At 54.6% G+C, this 18,624-nt stretch overlaps 1 protein-coding gene across 3 annotated transcripts; it reads left to right on the top strand.

The window, feature by feature from the left end:
* The first annotated feature begins 602 nt into the window (after positions 1 to 602).
* Positions 603 to 14,144, top strand: LDB1 (LIM domain binding 1). Of its 3 annotated transcripts, none has more exons than XM_014785668.2 (11): positions 603 to 764; positions 9,054 to 9,156; positions 9,281 to 9,325; positions 9,436 to 9,511; positions 9,614 to 9,716; positions 9,914 to 10,086; positions 10,569 to 10,691; positions 10,907 to 10,990; positions 11,081 to 11,204; positions 11,408 to 11,550; positions 12,277 to 14,144. In XM_014785668.2, the coding sequence occupies exons 1-11, from the start codon at positions 740 to 742 to the stop codon at positions 12,505 to 12,507; spliced, it is 1,230 nt and encodes a 409-aa protein (XP_014641154.1). In that variant the 5' UTR covers positions 603 to 739; the 3' UTR covers positions 12,508 to 14,144. The 3 variants fall into 3 exon arrangements, with proteins under 3 accessions (XP_014641154.1, XP_004428049.1, XP_004428050.1); XM_004427992.3 differs by having other exon boundaries at positions 11,408 to 11,556; XM_004427993.3 differs by lacking the exon at positions 603 to 764 and adding an exon at positions 5,896 to 6,235 and having other exon boundaries at positions 11,408 to 11,556.
* The last annotated feature ends 4,480 nt before the right edge of the window (positions 14,145 to 18,624 follow it).

The following is an 18,624-nucleotide window of genomic DNA, read 5'->3' as shown; positions in this document are numbered from 1 at the left end:
GCCCACCCCGGCTCCGCCTCCCCCAGTCCCAACTCCCGCTCCGGCTCATCTACGATCCCTACTCGGCTGCACGCGAGGACCGACACCGAGTGTGAGGCTTCCCCTCCTATCCCTTCTCCCCGCCCTCCCTCTCTGGGGTCTCTGCCTCCTTCTCCTTTTTTAAAAGCTGCGTCACATGCATGCCGTTCCCAGAACGCTCCCGGCCCCTCGCCGCCCGCCCGCCGCGCGTCGCACGCACGTCGTCGCTCGCTGCGCGCTCGCCCGGGTCACTTTGACACGGCTATCCCCTCCCACTACCAGGCAATTAGCATATTAATAAAGCCCGGCCCAGCCCGGCTGGGGCTGGAGAGCAGGCGACTACGAGAGCGAAAGGGAGAGGGAGAACGAGAGCGAGAGGGGGACGAGCGGCGGCGGCGGCGGCGGCGGCGGGGAGGGCGGCACGAGCACACAGACACGCACACGCACACGCGCACACACGGACACACACTCCGCGGACGCACACCCGCGCGCACACACGCAGAGGCAGCTCGCCTTCCTGCCTGGCTTCCTTCCTGTCTGCTCCGCGCCTGACAGGCCCCTCGCTGCAGCCAGGGGCCGCCCGCACCGGGCCGAGGCCGGGCCGGGCCGGCGGCGAGGGCAGCGGGGGCCGCGGGCGGCGGCGGCGGCTCATGCCCGGCCTGTCCCCGCGCGGGGCGGGCACCGTGACTCGGCTGAGCCCTCAGCGGCGGGCGATGTGAAGATGTCAGTGGGCTGTGCCTGTCCTGGTGAGTGGGGCGCGCGGCTGCCCGTCCCTTCCCTCCCTGACCCTCCCTGCGGATCCCTCACCCCTTGTTTGGCGAGAACTTGTGTGGGGGGCGTCGATGGCGTGGCGGTGGTCGGGGGCTGTGAGGGGTATGCGGGGCCTCAGTCCGCGGGAGGGTTTCCCCCAACTGTGTAAATACGCAGCAGCCCAGAGGCACGGGGAGGGGGTGCTGGGGGTAGCTTGTTTGTGTGTTTTTTGCGGAGGGGAAGGCTAATTGGGGAGAGGTTTGGGGGGGCTGAAATTCCCAGAATTCCAGGGTGTTAGCCAATCAGAAGTGAGTCTGGACTTTTGACCCCCCCCTCGGGTCATCATAGAGTTGTGATTGGCTGGTTTGGGTTGCCCCCACTTCCCTGGTGCTTATTCCCTCTTACATATCCTGTGACACCCCCTCTAGACTGTTGCTGAGGACCGTGTTTGGGGGTAGAGATTGATTGGAGCCCATCTTGCCCCCCTCCAAATTTTCCTGCCTGTTGCCAGGGAAACTTGGCCCTCCTGAGGGACAGGAGGTACTCTGGGGCGGGGGCAGATAATTGGGCCCTCGGGTCTGGCATTCTCCGCCCTAGTGGGAGGGGGAATGTGGCAGCCCCAGGCAAGCTAGGAAATGGAGTGATTTGTGAGAGTTGAGTTGAGGGGAGCAATGCTTGACCCCAAAGTGAGAACTCAAGAGAGGACTTAGGCTCAGATCCCTGCCTCCCCAAAACACATATCAGCTCTTGCCAGTGACAGCCTGGGTCTTAGTTCTTTCCTGGGGAGGGAAAAGGCTCTACCTTAGTGCCAGGAGGAAAGAGAGAGGCTATGTGACTGGAGAGGTAGTCTTCAGAGGGTTTCAGAACACTGTCTATCCCCATCCCTAGGACTCTGGGTTCTTGAATTATCTGTAGGATCCTCTCCTGTCCCAGGCTGGAGTTAGCTTCCTTCTGAAAATCGTGTATCCCTGAATCTAGCCTGGTTTGGATCCTTTGCCCCTCCAGATGCCCTGTTCTCTGGGAGACCCATACCCCACAACAGGACCCTCCCCCCGCCACACACACAATCCCCAAGGGAAGCTGCCAGTGCAGAAGCTTCCTTGAAAATCATGTGACCCAGGCCAAGCTAGGCTGGGCTGGGCACACAGTTAAAGTGCCTGCTGAGGCTGACGTTTAAGGGGCATGGGGCCCAGAGGGAGGGCTAGTAGAGCCTGAGCGTCCTGGAATATCTGGGTGTGGGAACCCCTGGCTCCAGCTGCAGTGGGTGGGGGAGAGGAGCAGAGGGAAGAGCTTGCCAAGCTGGAATCCTGCCTGGCCCCATCATTCCTCCTCCTACCAGCTTGGTGTGCATGTTTATTTGTGTATTTTCTTCTTTATAATTGCCCCCACGCTGGGTACCCTGTTCAGATCCATCCATGCTCTGAGTCCACCCCATGGCCTTGATCTTCCATCACTACACATAAGCATAGCAGAAACTAAGGCTCTGAACAAGCTAGAGAGCTGAATCTTAAAATTTGATTCTTAGTTCCTACAGGGGATAGGAAGTGGGTTTGGAAGGGTTGTCAGGCTGGAGGTAAGGAAGGTTGGCCCAGAAGTTGGGCAGGGTGCCTGGGTCCGGTAGGAAGAGAGAGTTTCCCCTCAGTCTCTCTCGAAGCAGCATAGGGACAGGAAGAGAACCCATGCAGAGGGGCGTGTGAGGGGGAACAACTTCAGTCAGTGCCCCAAAAGGCATGTTCCTTTTGTGTGTCTGGTGGGCTGGTTGAGGGAGAGGGAGCAAAAGATGGTTAAGAGTGGGCAGTCTTTTTCCTGAATGTCTGAATGTGAAGAAGTCTCATGGATTGATGCCACAGAGGATGGATGGAGGTTAGACTTCAAGGAGAACCACATGGGGAGGGGCTTGAGAGTGGCCTGGGGGTGGGGAATGGTAGGCCTTGGGATAAGGGAGGGGACCAGGCTTACATAGGTGGGTGGGAGCACGTGGTTGAGCACAAGGGCATTGTGGCAGCATGTACAGTCCAGGCCCAAAGACCACCCCCCCTCCAGCACCTGAGCAGCCCTGGGGTGGGGGCCAAGGCGCTCTGGCAGGCTGCCTGCCTGCTGCCTGCCTGCCTGCCTGCCTGCCTGCCTGAGTCTCTCCTTTGTGCTCTGCTGTCTCCCAGCTCCTCCTCCTCCCCCAGCCCGGCAGAGACAGCACATGCCCCACACATGTGACTGAGGGAAGCCAGAGCACACGCAGACCCACACGCATGCACACGCGGAGGGAAACACCACAAGATACACACATACACATACACCCAGCTCCCATAGTGCTCCTGGGGTGGCGAATAGCTTCTGGGGCTTTGGTCATGAGCAGGGAGAAGCTCTGCTAAGGGGCTTCACCCTGGCCAAGGCAGGTTGCTGAGGGAGCCAGGGCCTGTCTGGGGCAGCATGTGGCTCAGAAGGGTTAAGGCAGGGAGGAGTAGGGGGAGGGGAGGAGGCAGTAGTGTTGGCGGCTGGGAGCCAGGAGAGGAGGATGGCAGAGCGCCAGGCCAACGGGGAAGCCGGGCACAGACAAAGGAAGGGGGGCAGGCACACTGGAGGCCTGGGTCAGGGAGCCCCAGGGGCCCGGGCAGGGGGCAGTGCTGGTACCTTATCCTGTGGGCCTGGGCAGGCTACTGCCCTTCTGAGTTCCCACCTCCAGGAGGGGTGCTCTCCCTCTTCTCTCTCTCATCACCTTTGTCATTCTTTGCTGCTCCTTGCTTTCTCCCCACCCACCAATTTTAGGGCCTTCAAACTCAGACTAGGTCTCTTTAGGTGGACCTCTTCTGCCGTTGTACAAGTGGGGGAATTAAGTCGGAACTGAGAGAGGAGCAGACTTGCTAGAGAAGAGGAGCTAAGAGAGGGCTTGATTTGAATGATATGCCAGAATCTTGATACGTCTTGGTATTTAGGGGCCCTTCTCCCTGAAATCTGAGGAGAGAGACTGGGTGGGAGTTCTGAGCTCTAAACTAGGGGCAGAAGCCAGAGCACACGCCCATCCCCCCTCCCCATGTAGACAGTCATTTGGAGGCAGGAGTGGCCATTCCTTGGAGGGGGAAGGGAATAGAAATGGCTACAATGCCCCAGGGCTGGGCTTGTTTGAGTGGGGTTAGAAGTACTGGGTTCCAGCCTCAGGCCCTCCTATCTCACTGTTAGTTAGGATAGTATTTGGCCCTGTATACTGTGAGGATCTCATGAGGTGCTGCCTATGAATGCACTTTGAAAAGTTTAAAGGCATAAAACAAATGACAGGAATTGTCCTGTCAGTGGGGGAAGGGTGTAGTTAACCCAGAGTTGGGCTGTAAATTTGGAATTCAGTGGAAATGTCTAAAGTCCTGGTGGTATACAGTATGTTTCAGGGTCTGGCTGAATGTCATAGATTTCGATGTTTGTGAAAGCTGGGGTGTATCATATGGCCACGCCATGATGGAGAATGGTGTGCAGGTTTCAGGGAGGGTGATTTATGGCGTTAGTTCCTGGGTAACAAATGGTCAGGGTGTGTATGTAATAGTCTGTCACAGGTTCAGGGGATATAATGCAGTTTTGGGGTGTGTATTGGGGTCAGGGGGCATCCGTGTCACAGAGGGCAGTGTGTATGGAAGTCAGGGTCTGACATAGACTGTGTATGTATGTGTGCCCTGGGTTTGGGTTTATTTAATTTGAGGTATATCACAGATTAAAATGTATATCAGGTACTGATTTATATAAAAGTGAGATGTGTTATTTTTGTGTGGAGGATGTTTACAGAGCCAGGTGCAATATTATTATTGCACAGTCAACTGTGGCACAGTCATGAGAAATCCTGTTGTGGGGCTGTGTGAATATGGTTGGGGGGGACAGAGAATAGGGAGCAGAGACTCAAATTGCAAAGAAGTAGGAGGTCCATACGACCCTCCCGCCCCTCCCCCCCGTGGTGTGTGTGTGTGTGTGTGTCTGTGTGTCTGTGTGTGTGTTTGTGAATGAGTGAGTGAGACTTTTTTCCTATCTGTCCAGGTAGTAGGGCTTGGACCACTACCCAAGGTTTAGAAACACCCCTTCTCTTGAGATTCCTCCTTGCATTGGGGAACAGGCCCTACCCCAGTAACCACATACCTTTTTTTTCTGGCGTGGGGGAAGGGACTCAGCAGCAGAGTAGGCCCTGTTCTGGGGACCCTTCGATGGGCAAGTTTGCCTTCCCTAGCTCTGACAGTGCCTCTTTGCCCTGTATCCATGTGTCGGTGGTGGTGGTGGTGGTGGGGAAGGGGGCTTCCTGTTGAGGCAGATCGAAGTTGGGGCTTGGAACTTAGCTGAGTTGGGGGCAGGGAGCCTGGAGTGTTCCCCTCTCCCTCCAGTCAGTGTTTACAGGCAGAAGTCAGAGCGTGTCTCTGTCAAAAATAACCCCCTGGAGCCTCCCCCCAGCTGCTCTGGGATTTCAGCAGGGGCTGAAGCCCAGGGTGGAAGCCCAGGCCAGCCTTCAACCTGAGAGATCACAGGGAAGAGGAAGAGAGATTTGGGGGACGTTTGGGAGGCAGTTTGAAGATACTGGAAGTCTCCAGAGAGGAGAGCACCCTCCTCCATCCCTGCCTGTGGCTTTGGCTCCCCTGCTCACCCCTGAGCAGCAGGCTTGGGGCTGGAGGAGCATTTCAGCTCCTGGCCCCCACAGGCCTCCCCTCAATCCAGATCCCTCCAGGCCCAATCTGTTCTGTCTCCATCTCTCCGTCCCCTGTCTCTCCAAGTCTCTGTCTCTCTTTTGTTTTTCTCAGCAGTCCTCCCTGCCAGCCTCTCTCTCTCCCTCCCTCCCTCTCTCCCTCTTCCTCTTTCCTCCCAGGGAGGGGGCGGGGCCGGTGGGGGCAGCTCCACCCTCCGCCCGCCCTGGGGCCTCATTCTGAGAGAGGCTCCGACAGAGAGAGTGGGGAGGGAGGGAGAGAAAGGGAGAAAAGCAAGGGAGCCGGCGGGAGCTGCGTGTGTCTGTGTGTGTGCGAGTGTGAGTGAGTGTGAGTGCCGGGCCCTGCCTCTCCTAGCGCCCCAGCAGAGGGGCCTGGTGGCTTGGGGAGGGCGGGCGGGCTGCTTGGAGGCAGAGGCAGCGAGAGGCGGCGGCGGGGAGAGCCGAGGAGGAGGAGGAGGAGAGAGGAAAGAGCGGAGCAGCCATTGTTGAGGGAAACCTTGCAAACAAAGAAGGCTCCGGACTCCCCGCGGCCCCCCGCCCCCCAGGCCGGCCCCCTGGCCCCCGGCCCCTGGCGCAGTGGCCATTGTAACTTTCCCCCGGGGCTGTGGCTGCCGCGGGGCGGGCCGAGGCTGTGCGTGCGAGTCTTTGTGCGGCCCGTGGAGTGGAGCTCCCAGCCAGGCCTGCCTGTCCCACTCGGGACATGAGCCGCTGAAGTTGGCCCCCCCTCAGTCCTCACCCCTGCCAGGACCCCTCTGGGCTTCCAGCCGCTCCCGGCACCTCTCCTGGTCCCCTCAGTTCTCCCAGGTAAGTCTGGGCACCCTGCAAGCCTGTTGGGGGTGGGTGGCAGGTCCTTGGTCTGGCCCAGGCCTGGTATGCTGGCTGAGGTGCCCCAGCTCAGAAGCCAGGCCTCTCAGGCTGCTGACCTACGGCCAGCCCCCAAAGGGAGGGGACCTGCCCTCAGGTCAGGCTGGTTACCGTGGAAATGCCCAGCTGGAGGTGCCCCCTCAGCCACTGGATGCAGCTTCCATCCTGAAAAACTTTACTGGTTTTGGCTCTTCCTCTCTCCTCCCCCTTCCTAAGGGCTCCCAGATTGCTAGAGATGCGACCTGGGGCTATGTTTGACTCCATGGCTGCATGACACATCCCCTTCACCCCCACCCCCACCTTGCTCCCTTTACCCCTGCTGCGGGGGACAGGCAGCAACAGGGACAGATGGTCTGGGTGATGTTCCCTCCCCTTCCCTTCTCACTCCCAGGCTCTTGTGCTGGGGCTGCTGGGAGTTGCTCTGGCTCTGGAGAGATGCTGAATTTGTTTGTGTCCATTCACTGGAGGTGTAAATAGAGGCCCCAGAGCTTTGGGGTTTAGCTCCTCAGAACTGTTACCCAGCCCCAGGCAATGCCTGTCAGTTCTCTAGTGAGAGAAATTGAAGCTCTGAAACTTTTTTCAGAATTAGAGAGGAGCCCAGGTCTCCTACCTCCCTTCTCTTTAGGGTCTTGAGCTGACACACTTCTTCAAGTGGCCCTGAAACTGAAGGCAGGGGCAGTGATGCTTTTGGGGAACTGTTGGCCTAATTAGGGGACAAGGGCCAGGTCTGATAATCTAGACTCTTGGGCTCATTGCCCAGGCCTGGCCTCTGGTGAGCTGTGTGAGCTTGCTTCCTACATGGCCTTAGTGTATCTTGTCTGTGGAGTGGGGAGACTTGGGGCTGGGAAGGACTGTCTCTTTCCTGAGGCCACAGTTCCTCATTTCAGTCTAGAGTGGCATGTGAAGGCTGTGTGTGCTGTGCTGGGAGCATGTGGACGTGGCCTGTGAGAGCTCATGCATGGGGCGAGGGCCGCTTGTGGGCACCCTGATCCTGCCTGGGGCTGCTGGGTTCCAGCCCTTGGTAGGCATGTTGGGGCGAGCTGAGGGTGGAAGGCTGCTAGGCAGGATGAGGCACACGCGTGTGCAGGCACACACAGGCTCTGACTTTTGGCACCTTCAGGGACTGTGTGGTGTAGGCCCCCTGGGACCTCCTTTTGCCCATATTATGAGGAGGGGGCCCTGGGGAGAGAATTAAATGACACATGTTGGCACAGGGTCTTGCTTTGTTTCTTCTCCCCGAGGAATAAAATAGATTTTGTATTTAAGTTGGGGAGGGGGTCTCAGATACAGCCAATACAGCTACCCTTCCAAATGCAATCAAGTTTTGGGAACAGGAGGAAGCAACTATGACTGGGGTCAGGACCTTTGGAGCGGTGCCTCAGTTTCCCCTCCTGTCTGGTGGTGTTGGAGAAAATAGTTTGTGGGGGTACCTGGCTCATACTCAGCTATGAATGTAACACTTCTTCCACTCAGGAAACAGTACACCAGAAACTGTGTGCTGCTGGGTGAGGTGGAGAGAGGACACGTGCACATGCACAGATACACACAAGTAGACACCCTTGTCTAGTTACCACTTGCCTCCTAGACTGAGCTCGCTGGAGCCTAGACTCCTTCCCAGAGGTCCTATTTTCCATTGTAAGTAGAGTGAGATCCAATGGAGGTCCATCTACCTCTCTCCCCCACTGCAAGTCTCAGAAGAGAAAAGGGGTTGAGGCTTTGGGTTTCTGGTTTGGAGACAATACTAGACTTGGTGGGTGTGGGGAAGGGGGCTGGGCTGATAAGGGAGTGGCCGTTGGTGGGGGAGGCAGAAGGCCCAACTGGTTATCTGGTGGGCGGCACCCAGCAGGCACCTACCCCCCTTTATCTTTCTATCCCCTCTCTGCCCTCCTGAGACACTGAGGGTGGAGGAGGGGCAGGGAGTTGGCAAAACTCCCATTCCCCCTCCCCCATTTTGATCTCCAGAGGGCAATAGAGGGGTAGAAATACTACAGGAGATGGGAATCAGAAGATCTGGGCTCAAGTCCTAGTTCTGCCAGTTACTAGCTATGATCTTGGCAAGTCTCCTTAAGTTTTCAGTTCTTCATCTTGAAATGGGAATGTTAGAGTTGACCTTGCTACCTACCTCACAAGGTTGTGATGATTGAACAAAATAATGTAGATGAAAAGGGGGGTTATCAAAATGAGATTGTAATGTTTGGATATTTATTTATTCCATGGTATTGACATTTCTTCCCAGCTTCAATTCTATCATCCAGGGCTCAGCCACATGAAGAAATGGGGTCTAGGGTATTAGGGCTGAGTACTTCTAGTTTCTTTCTTTCTTTCTTTCTTTTTTTTTTGTGAGGAAGATCTGCCCTGAGCTAACATCTGACAATCCTCCTCTTTTTGCTGAGGAAGACCGGCCCCGGGCTAACATCTGTGCCCATCCTCCTCCAATCCATATGGGATGCCACCACAGCATGGCTTGACAAGTGGCGCGTCGGTGCCCGCCCGGGATCCAAACCGGCGAACCCTGGGCTGCCACAGCGGAGTGCACGCACCCAACCACTTGCGCCACCGGGCTGGCCCCTCTAGTTTCTTAATAAAACAAGATTGGAGCCAGATTTAGAAGCAGAGATAGGTGCTCCCTAGAGTAGTCCCCCTTGCCTTGTCCGCTCTGGGGGCTCCAGAAGACCAGTCCCTGTCCACACAGTCTAGCAGACTTCCAGGAGAGCTCTCAAGAGGGACTCAGGGGACCCCTTCTTCCTTTCCCTTCCAGGTTGTTCCTCAAAGTCATTCAAGCTGTACTCGCCAAAGGAGCCCCCGAACGGCAACGCCTTTCCCCCCTTCCATCCCGGCACCATGCTAGATCGGGATGTGGGGTGAGTCTCTTATCCACTTCCCATCCTTTCTCCAGATGGGATCCTGCCTGAAAAGGGGAGGGAGTGACACCCCCAATAATTCCTATCTTCCACCCCCATTCTCATAGCCTCTTCCCTTACACAGCCCAACTCCCATGTACCCGCCTACATACCTGGAGCCCGGGATTGGGTAAGTGGAGCCCAGTGGAGAGGGAAGTGCTTTCCATTACATGGGTGAAGGTGGAGGTGGGGGAGTGAAGAGGCTCTGCTCCTACTGACCTCCCTTCTTCACTTCCCCAGGAGGCACACCCCATATGGCAACCAAACTGACTACAGAATATTCGAGCTTAACAAACGGCTTCAAAACTGGACAGAGGTATGGCCAGGGGAAAGGGGCTGGGAGGAGGCGTGCCATCTGGGCACTCCTGTGGGATGTCTTCTGACGCACATACTTAACACCCCTCCCTGTGCTCCTTAGGAGTGTGACAATCTCTGGTGGGATGCTTTCACAACTGAGTTCTTTGAGGATGATGCCATGTTAACCATCACTTTCTGCCTGGAGGATGGACCAAAGAGATATAGTGAGTGGACCAAAGAGATATAGTGAGTGGCCTCTGGGGGGTCCTGCCAGTTCTGCTGCGAGAGTGTATACCTCCTGTGTCCTTCTAAGGTCTGGGAGTGGGTGTTTGTCCCAGGAGGATCTGTCTTGGCAAGGGTGGCGTCTGCTTGACCCCTTTTGAGGTTCTTCTCTTCAGAAAAGTTTGTCCCATCTCTACAGCCATTGGCCGGACCCTGATCCCACGCTACTTCCGCAGCATCTTTGAGGGGGGTGCTACGGAGCTGTACTATGTGCTTAAGCACCCCAAGGAGGCATTCCACAGCAACTTTGTGTCCCTCGACTGTGACCAGGGCAGCATGGTGACCCAACATGGCAAACCCATGTTCACCCAGGTTAGCAACCCAGCTGAATGTGGCACACTGAAGCACCTGGGTTTGATTCCCGTCCTCTCTCCCAAAATGTACTCAGCTATCCCCCATGGAGGCGTAATGGGAAGTGGCAAGATAAGAAGGGAGGGCAGGCATGCTGCACATTTAGCAGACATTTATTGAGTTTGGTTGTGACAGTTTTCTGGGCGACAGGGGTACACCAGTGAACAAGAGCCTGCCCTCGTAGAACTTATAGTGATGAGTGTATCACTAGCTACATGGGGAGAGGACAAGGATTTGATAAGCATTTCTACTGTGTATGTATGTGTATGAAAGGGCTAGCGGTATGACGGGTATATGAGGGGATGGTCTCTGTCGATTATGCACCCAGATTTATATGCATGTGCCAGAAGTGCAGACAGTGGGAGAGCTGTGAACAAATGGGAGAACAGGTGTACTTTCAGGTATGTGGGGAGGGGGCAGAGTTGTGACAAGCTTGTCTCCAGGTGTGTGTGGAGGGCCGGTTATACCTGGAGTTCATGTTTGACGACATGATGCGGATAAAGACGTGGCACTTCAGTATCCGGCAGCACCGAGAACTCATCCCCCGCAGCATCCTTGCCATGCACGTGAGTTGTGGGCAGGACCCAAGACGCAAGGGGGAGGGCAGCCAGCGGGGAGGGTGGAACCAAGTCTGCTATTTCCTGACAGTGACCTTAGACAGGGAGTTAGAGTTTCTCCATCTGAAAAATGGGTTTAATAATATTCCCTCTTCTCTCTCAGGAGTGTCATGAGGCTCAGATGCAACCCAGGTGCTAATATTCTTATCTCTCTCCCCCTGTAGGCCCAGGACCCCCAGATGTTGGATCAGCTCTCCAAAAACATCACCCGGTGTGGGCTGTCCAATTCCACTCTCAACTACCTCCGAGTGAGTTTCTGATCACTAGTTTCTGCCCCATCCTATTTGGTCTCAGCTCCATGTCTCTCCCCTGATAAGCCACCTCCTGGTCTCCTCCAGCTCTGTGTGATACTCGAGCCCATGCAGGAGCTCATGTCCCGCCACAAGACCTACAGCCTCAGCCCCCGCGACTGCCTCAAGACCTGCCTTTTCCAGAAGTGGCAGCGCATGGTAGCACCCCCCGGTGAGTGCCTTGCACCTGCACCTCCTCTTACCAGAATCTGATGCCGCTCCCCAAGGCTGTATCTCTGTCTTCTCGTGAAGCCCCTTCCTCGATCCTGGGTCTGCAAGATTGGGATCAGGGTAGGCTCAGCCTCCTTAGGAGCCAGAATGGGGAACAAGGGGCCCAGGGCCCTGCCCCACCTGAGTCTGCTTTCCCTGGCACAGCGGAGCCCGCACGGCAGCAGCCCAGCAAACGGCGGAAACGGAAGATGTCAGGGGGTAGCACCATGAGCTCGGGGGGCGGCAACACCAACAACAGCAACAGCAAGAAGAAAAGCCCAGCCAGCACCTTCGCCCTCTCCAGCCAGGTACCTGTAAGCATCTCGGCTTTCTTCTCTCTTCTGGGCTGCCCCACTACTGACCCTTGACCCTTGACCCTGTCCCAGCCTGAGCTCACTAGCAGGCATAGAAGCAAAGACAGTTTTTCCCAGTGTACTCTGCCAGTCAGCATGGGCTGACTTCTGTCACTGATGAGAGACCTTGTCAGTCACATGCGTGGTTGTGATCACACAGATTCAGACATAGCATCATAGGACATAAAGGGACAGAGACAGCCATGAGAACATACGGACGTTCAGGACAGACAGCTTGGGGGCACATAGACCATCAGAGAGACACACACTCACACGGATAGAGGGACACACATTAAATGTGTGCAAATCTAGAATACCTACATGTGCACACACTTCCCCCATTGGTGTTTTTGACCTGCCCCCTCTCTCTTAACATGTGGACAGAAGTTTAGGAGCCCCCTAAAATTTTGGGGAAATAGACTAGGGAGCTAGGGGAGTAGATTGGCTTGTCCTCTCAGACTCTAGTGGATGTGGGTTAAAGGCTCTGACGCTCTGCAGTCCTTCAGTGGGAAGGATTCCAGGGGCTGAGGGTGTCAGAGGAGTTGGGGTTTTAAATCTGGGTGTGAGAAAGGGGTGGGGGTGTTGTTTCCTGGGTGGGTAGTGGGGCTCTGGGGGTATCTGCCGCCCTGGGCTGGGCGAGCCCCTGCCCCGATTATGTTTGGGGACCTCCGCCACTCTCAGGATGTGATGGTGGTGGGGGAGCCCACCCTGATGGGCGGGGAGTTCGGGGACGAGGACGAGAGGCTCATCACCCGTCTGGAGAACACCCAGTTTGACGCTGCCAACGGCATTGACGACGAGGACAGCTTTAACAACTCCCCCGCCCTGGGCGCCAACAGCCCCTGGAACAGCAAGCCTCCATCCAGCCAAGAAAGCAAATCGGAGAACCCCACGTCACAGGCCTCCCAGTAAAGGCCTCGCCATGGCCACCCAGCACTCTGCCTGCCCTACCCATTGCAGCCCCAGGGAGCAGAAGACAGAATGAAGAGACTGAGCATCTAAAATGGGCAGCCTCTATCCACCCACTTCAGGGAGGAACTGGACTCGCTGGGGGCAGGTGCCAAGATTTGCCCCCCAGTGGCCCTGGGCTGGGCCTGGCCTCTGCAGAGCCTTTTGGGGGAAGGGGGTACTCATGTGGATGCCTATCTGGACCCTGGGCCTTTGAGAAATGTCCTGACCATCCCCCAGGGCATTTGCCTCCATCCTCACCCCAGGTTTTGGGTTCACCATCCTTCTGACTCCCCTCCTTTCAAGCCTGGGTTGTCTATACCCACAGCCCTTAGGGACTAAAGTTATGGGGCTTGGTTGAGTTCCCCTCCTTCAAGCCCTCCCCCTAGGTGGCCAGTAGTAGAGGAGTAAAGCTCTGGGCTTCTCCTCCTTTCTGCCGCCTATCCCACTCCAAGTTTTTTAAAAAATAATATTATTAAAAATGTAAGTTTAAAAAAACTCACTCATGTCCCCCCTCTTCCCCTTATTAATAAAAGTCCAGGTACCTCCCTACTCCTGTCAGATGGGGGACTTAGGGCCCAGGTGGAGGTGAGCATGGGGGTAGGGAGGTATGTATTACCATTTTATACAGTTTGAGAGCTTCAGACCAAGGAGACACTTTGCCATCTCTCTCCCCTTTTCCTCTGGGGTGACTGGAGTTGGGAAGGCATGGTATGGGGTAGGGGGCTGTTGATGGTCTCACCTTTGTGACAACCCCCTGCTGTTGTCTCTGTCTCCCCATCTCCCAGGACTCTGGCCTGCCCTCCTAGTGCTTGTGATTCCCTCGGGCCCAGTCCCCAACCCCCTCCCCCTGTGGCGTGTATATTCTATAGGAGTCCTCCACTAGAGCAGCTGTCTTGGATGGGGGAGGTGGAGGCTCCCTCCTTTAGGGTGTGTGGAGGGAAGGGAGCAGCCTTGTTTGTCGCTGTGTTTTTTGTTTTGTCTCAGTTGGGCAGGCCTGGGTTGGGAGCGGGATTCATCTGCTCTTACCAGTACTCTCTTCCCGCAGCCCCTCAAACTGCATATCTAGTCCTCCCCTGCCCTCCACAGAGGGGAAGGAGCCATTGAGGATGTGCCAGCTCTAAGCTGACCAGGGAGCCATAGGCCTCTGTCCCCCAGCTGAAGTAGACCGTCTTCATCTCCCAACATCCCCTCCTTCACCTTCCTCATAGAAGGGAGGCGGAGGCAGCCAGGATCCGCAGCTCTGTTTCACAGTTGAACGTGTGGAGGCTCCAGGCCCAGGGTGAGGCCAAGAGTGGTGTCCCACAAGTCTGGGCCCAGCTCTGTGGCTTCGCTGCCTTTTCCTGTGGCTGGTTCCAGAAGTGTTAGCACCACCTCTTTCCCCACTCTTCCTTCTGGATTCTGGGGCCCCCCACACCCTGTTTCGTCCATTCCAGCTGCCACTGTTGGAAGGGTATTGTGTCAGGAGCTGAGGGAAGGGGTAGAGAAGATGGATGTCCCACCGTAACTGTAATGCCGGTTTTTTTTTTTTTTTTTTTTTTTTTTTTGGCCATTTGAGTCATGTATGGTACTGATCAATAAAGAGACTTTTTGGTTTGAGAGTGTCTTGGTTGGTCATTGATGCCTAATGATGACTCAGTCCAAGATGATCTTTTTCCCCTCCTTCCTGTAGTCCCTAAGACCAGTCATTGGGGAGGAGGTATGAATTAGACTTGTCAATTCTCCTTCACTCCCATCTCACATTTCCCATCACTCCTCACTCTTCTGGTGTTGCTCCTCATGTGTCCCAGGCTGGCCCTGTTGTTCCTCACCTCTGTCATGGCTGCCAGGTAGGTAGCCCTCCTGAGGCAGAGTTCCTGGGATAGGCAGCCCGGAATTAGGCTGTTGGGGGAGGGGCGGGGAAGGGGTCCTTGCCTAGGAGGGAGCTTCAGTTGGAGGAGCTTTGGGCAATTAGTATGTCTGGGAGTCTTCTGTTTTTGTCAGTGAGATTCCTGTCCCTCCCCAGCCTCCAGCCTACCAGCCCAGCTGACATCTCTGAACTAGTCTCCCTGGTGTTAGGTCCTTCAGTGGGCAAGTGAGAGAGCAGGATTATTTGTCTCCTTGCTGATTTTGGGTGGGGGCATAGAGGGAGGAGGATGCCCTAAGTGCTGTTGCTACAGGGCATCATCCTGAAGCTCCATAGGAAGACGGAAAGAGGAATAGGGCACTTTAGACTCTTTTCCAGGTAGTTATTCACCCCCAAGTCCCCTCCTTCTCCACCATTTAAGAAGATTGGCAAGATAGGGTGACCCTGCTGTGGGTTGTGGATGGGGTCTTAATATGTACGAAGCCTCCTAGCCAGTCTCATTTTCATCCCAGGCAGTGGAATCTGAGGCCTCAGACTATTCCCTAACTAAGGTCTCTCTGGATCTGAAGTAAGGCCTTTGTCTGTCCTCACCTCTGCAGCTGGCAGGAAGAAACCAGAGGAAAGGACTACATGGTCCACCCCACCCCCTCTCCAGTCCACTCAGTTACCTTGGCCCTGCCCTCCTGCCAGCCCAGCTCCTCTTTATTGCCCCAGTGCCTCAAGATCCCAAGCCTGCAGTTAAACACACATGCCTCACTCCTCCTCTGCAGGCCTGACCTGACTGAAGGACATTTACCAGCCAGCTGCTACCACCAATTCACCCTGAGTGCTAAGTAACACCTACCTGCAGTGCATCTGTGTCTGGCACTAGGTGTACATCTGGCCTTTTTGCCTGAATGTGTGCCGGTGTATGTATGTATGTAACTGCTGAGTTGGGAAAGGGCTTGGATTTGTGTGTGTAACGGAGCATCTACATGTGTGAATATGTATGTCGGCTTGGATTTGCATTTGTTTATGGTATGTGTCTCAGTGGATTTATTCATTCAGCTATTGTTCATTGAGCCATCTCCAGGTGCCAGGCCCAACTCTGGGTGCTAGGGATATGGTACTGAACGAGGCAGAGAAGGCATGACTTCTGGGTGTGAGTGGGAGGCTATAAGTACATAAATGAGGATGTGTTGTTGATTACATGGCTTGGCAGTACAATTCTGTTGGGTTATGGGGCTGCCAGGGCAGCGGTTCTGTGACTAGCTTGGTCATTTGCAGGTTCACATTGTGTGTGTGTGTGTGTGTGTGTGTTTTGGAGGAGGATGGGGGTCAATGGAAAGGATAGATAGCCAGGCTTGGACTCTCGGTTGGTCGTTTGCGGGTTCACATAGTGTGTGTTTTGGAGGAGGTGGGGGTCAAGGGAAGAGACAGATTGCCGGGCTTCAACTCTGTCCCACTTGGGGGAAGGGAGTGGGCCAGAGAGACAGGGGAACCCACTTTTTGAGCTCAGGAAACATAGCGGCCAGCAACTTCCTCTGGAGCCCCAGATCTGGCTCCTCCCTGTTTGCCCCAGCAGTGCCTCTGGGGAAGGCCCTTGGTCAGGAGAAATTGCTGGGATGGGGGAAGGGAGAAGCACTTCAAGGCCCTCATGGCCTCATGCCTTCAGCTGTAGGTGAGGGCCCAGCTGCAGGGCCCAGCGTGACGCTGAAAAACTTGTTTCAGCCCAACTGTGTACCCCAGCCAGGCCCCACTGCAGAGGCATAGGCCCTGAACCCCGAGACCTCCAGCTCAGCCTGAGCCCAGCTCCTTCCCTGTTTCCTGTCCCAGCCCAATCCAGTCTGACCTCCAGCCCCTTTCTTAGGACTGCTAGTCTAGAGCAGCACAACCTCCAGCCCCTCTTTTATACTCCTAGCCCAGTCCAGCTTGACCTCTAACCCCTTCACCAAAGGTAAGAGTCCAGCCAGGCCAGCCCAGCCCAGTTCAATCTGACTTCAAGCCCCATCCCGTAAGGTGAAGAGTTGTAAGCTTCCCTCCCAAGGCCTCTTCACATCCCTTCTTTCACAAAGTAGGGCCTGATCTTGGGGATTGGTAGTAGAAGAAGTAAGAGTATGGGATTAGGAGCTACAGCCTGGATGAAGAAGAGAAGAGCAGGGAAGTCAGGGAGATGAGGGGCAGGAGGTGCTGAGGATGGCCCACGCGTGTTCTGGGCCAGGCTGAAAGGAAGGGTACATGAAACGGGCCGGCCCTGTGGCTTGGTGGTTAAGTGCGCGCGCTGCGATGCTGGTGGCCCGGGTTCGGATCCCGGGTGCGCATCGAGGCACCACTTCTCCGTTCATCCTGAGGCCGAGTCCCGCATACAGCAACTAGAAGGATGTGCAGCTACGACATACAACTATCCACTGGGGCTTTGGGGGGAAAAAATAAAATAAATAAAATCTTTAAAAAAAAAAAAAAAAAAGGGTACATGAAAAAAGAAGCTTTGAGTCTGTGGGCCCCTAGTTCCAAGCTGAATTTCAAAGATGCTGGTTTTGGCCCCTGCTGGTCCCTGCTCCCTGGTACTCAGAATGGTTACCACAAGTATCTGCCCTGTGGCCACAGTCCCATTCTCTCAGGACCCGCCTCTGAGGCTCCTCCCCACCCCCACCCTGAGGTCTTTGATGAGGCTGAACAGGAAAAGGGTGGAAGACAACACATCCTGCAGTTCTTAGCCTGGGGAGTAGGAGAAGCTGAATGGTAATGGAAGCTCACCCACACCTCTAGGTTCCTACTCCAGCCTTGGGAAGGGGCCATTTCCCACCAGTTCCAGGATGCTTTTCCTGAAGTAGCTAAACCCTGGATTACCCCTCTCCCTGCGTCACCTCTGTGCCACCAGCTCACCTCTCCAGGAGGAGAACCTAGAGACAGTCCCTGGAGAAAAGTTCCAGAGAGGATTGGGGAAGAAAAATCTTTTCCCTATCGCCCCCAAACAAGTAAGGCTGCCTGGAGGAGGTAGGCATAATTTCTCTCCCTTTCCTTTAATGGATGTCAGATGTGCAGACTTAGATTAATCATAACCTTGGTTCATGACACACTCTTTGTTGCTCCATGCACAGGAAACATTTATTTACTTATAATACTGTCATAAGAACTTATCAACACGAAAGCTAGGACCTTGGCAATAGCTGAAATCTAACTGGTCTATCCTCATCTCATCCCTCTCCCAAGGATCATTGTTTTTTCCTTTTTATGTATTTATCTTAGTTATACGTATTCCTAAAAATTTATTTTTTACAATTTTTATTTTTTTTCCCCAAAGCCCCAGTAGATAGTTGTATGTCATAGTTGCACATCCTTCTAGTTGCTGTATGTGGGACGCGGCCTCAGCACGGCCAGAGAAGCAGTGCGTCGGTGTGCGCCCGGGATCCGAACCCGGGCCGCCAGTAGCGGAGTGCGCGCACTTAACTGCTAAGCCAGGGGCCGGCCCATATTTTTTACAATTTTAGTTATTTATTTTCTTACCTTATTATAAAGAAATACTGCTGTATTTAATTTTTGGCAGCTTATTATTTTTACCTAGTGTTGTATTACTAAGATTTGTATTGTTACATCTTGCTGTAGTTCATTCGTTTTGAAGGCTGTGTAATACTCCATTGTGTGATTATAGCACAGTTCTTCATTCTTCTGTCACTGGACATTTGGGTTGTTTCTAGGTTTTTGCTATCATGAAGAACACTTCTATGAACATTTTTATTCCTATCTCCTATTGTACACGTGCAGAGGTTTTCTTGCTAATACAGTTAGGTGTGAACTCTGCAAACTCATGTTCCTGTTTCTGAAGCCCAGCTCTGAGTGCTTTTACTATGGCAGAGGATCTAGGGTTAACTTGAATTAATTTCAAACATTTATTGAGTACCTGCTGTATAAACTACTCTACAGTCATTCATTCAGCCAGTCAGGCTACATTTAGTCAGCATCTACAACGTGCCGGGAGCTGCAGGTAGAACGGTGAACAAGAAAACATGGCACAGGGCCGGCCCCGTGGCTTAGTGGTTAAGTGTGCGCGCTCCGCTGCTGGCGGCCCAGGTTCGGTCCCTGGCGCGCACCGACGCACCACTTCTCCGGCCATACTGAGGCTGCGTCCCACATACAGCAACTAGAAGGATGTGCAGCTATGACACACAACTATCTACTGCGGCTTTGGGGGGAAAAAAAATAATAAAATGAAAAAAAAAAAAGAAAACATGGCACAAACAGTTGGGGGGGAATAG

The sequence above is a fragment of the Ceratotherium simum genome, chromosome 6 (assembly GCF_057802395.1).
Source record: "Ceratotherium simum simum isolate JZ-2026a chromosome 6, ASM5780239v1, whole genome shotgun sequence".
Lineage (NCBI taxonomy): Eukaryota > Metazoa > Chordata > Mammalia > Perissodactyla > Rhinocerotidae > Ceratotherium > Ceratotherium simum.
This window is presented reverse-complemented; position numbering and strand designations above follow the sequence as displayed.

Excerpts from the sequence above, each read along its gene's own strand:
- LDB1 (XM_004427992.3), top strand. The coding sequence starts at position 740 with ATGTCAGTGGGCTGTGCCTGTCCTG. Across the intron at positions 9,512-9,613 it reads GGCTTCAAAACTGGACAGAG|GAGTGTGACAATCTCTGGTG; the intron begins GTATGGCCAGGG and ends TGTGCTCCTTAG. Across the intron at positions 10,991-11,080 it reads CCACTCTCAACTACCTCCGA|CTCTGTGTGATACTCGAGCC; the intron begins GTGAGTTTCTGA and ends GGTCTCCTCCAG.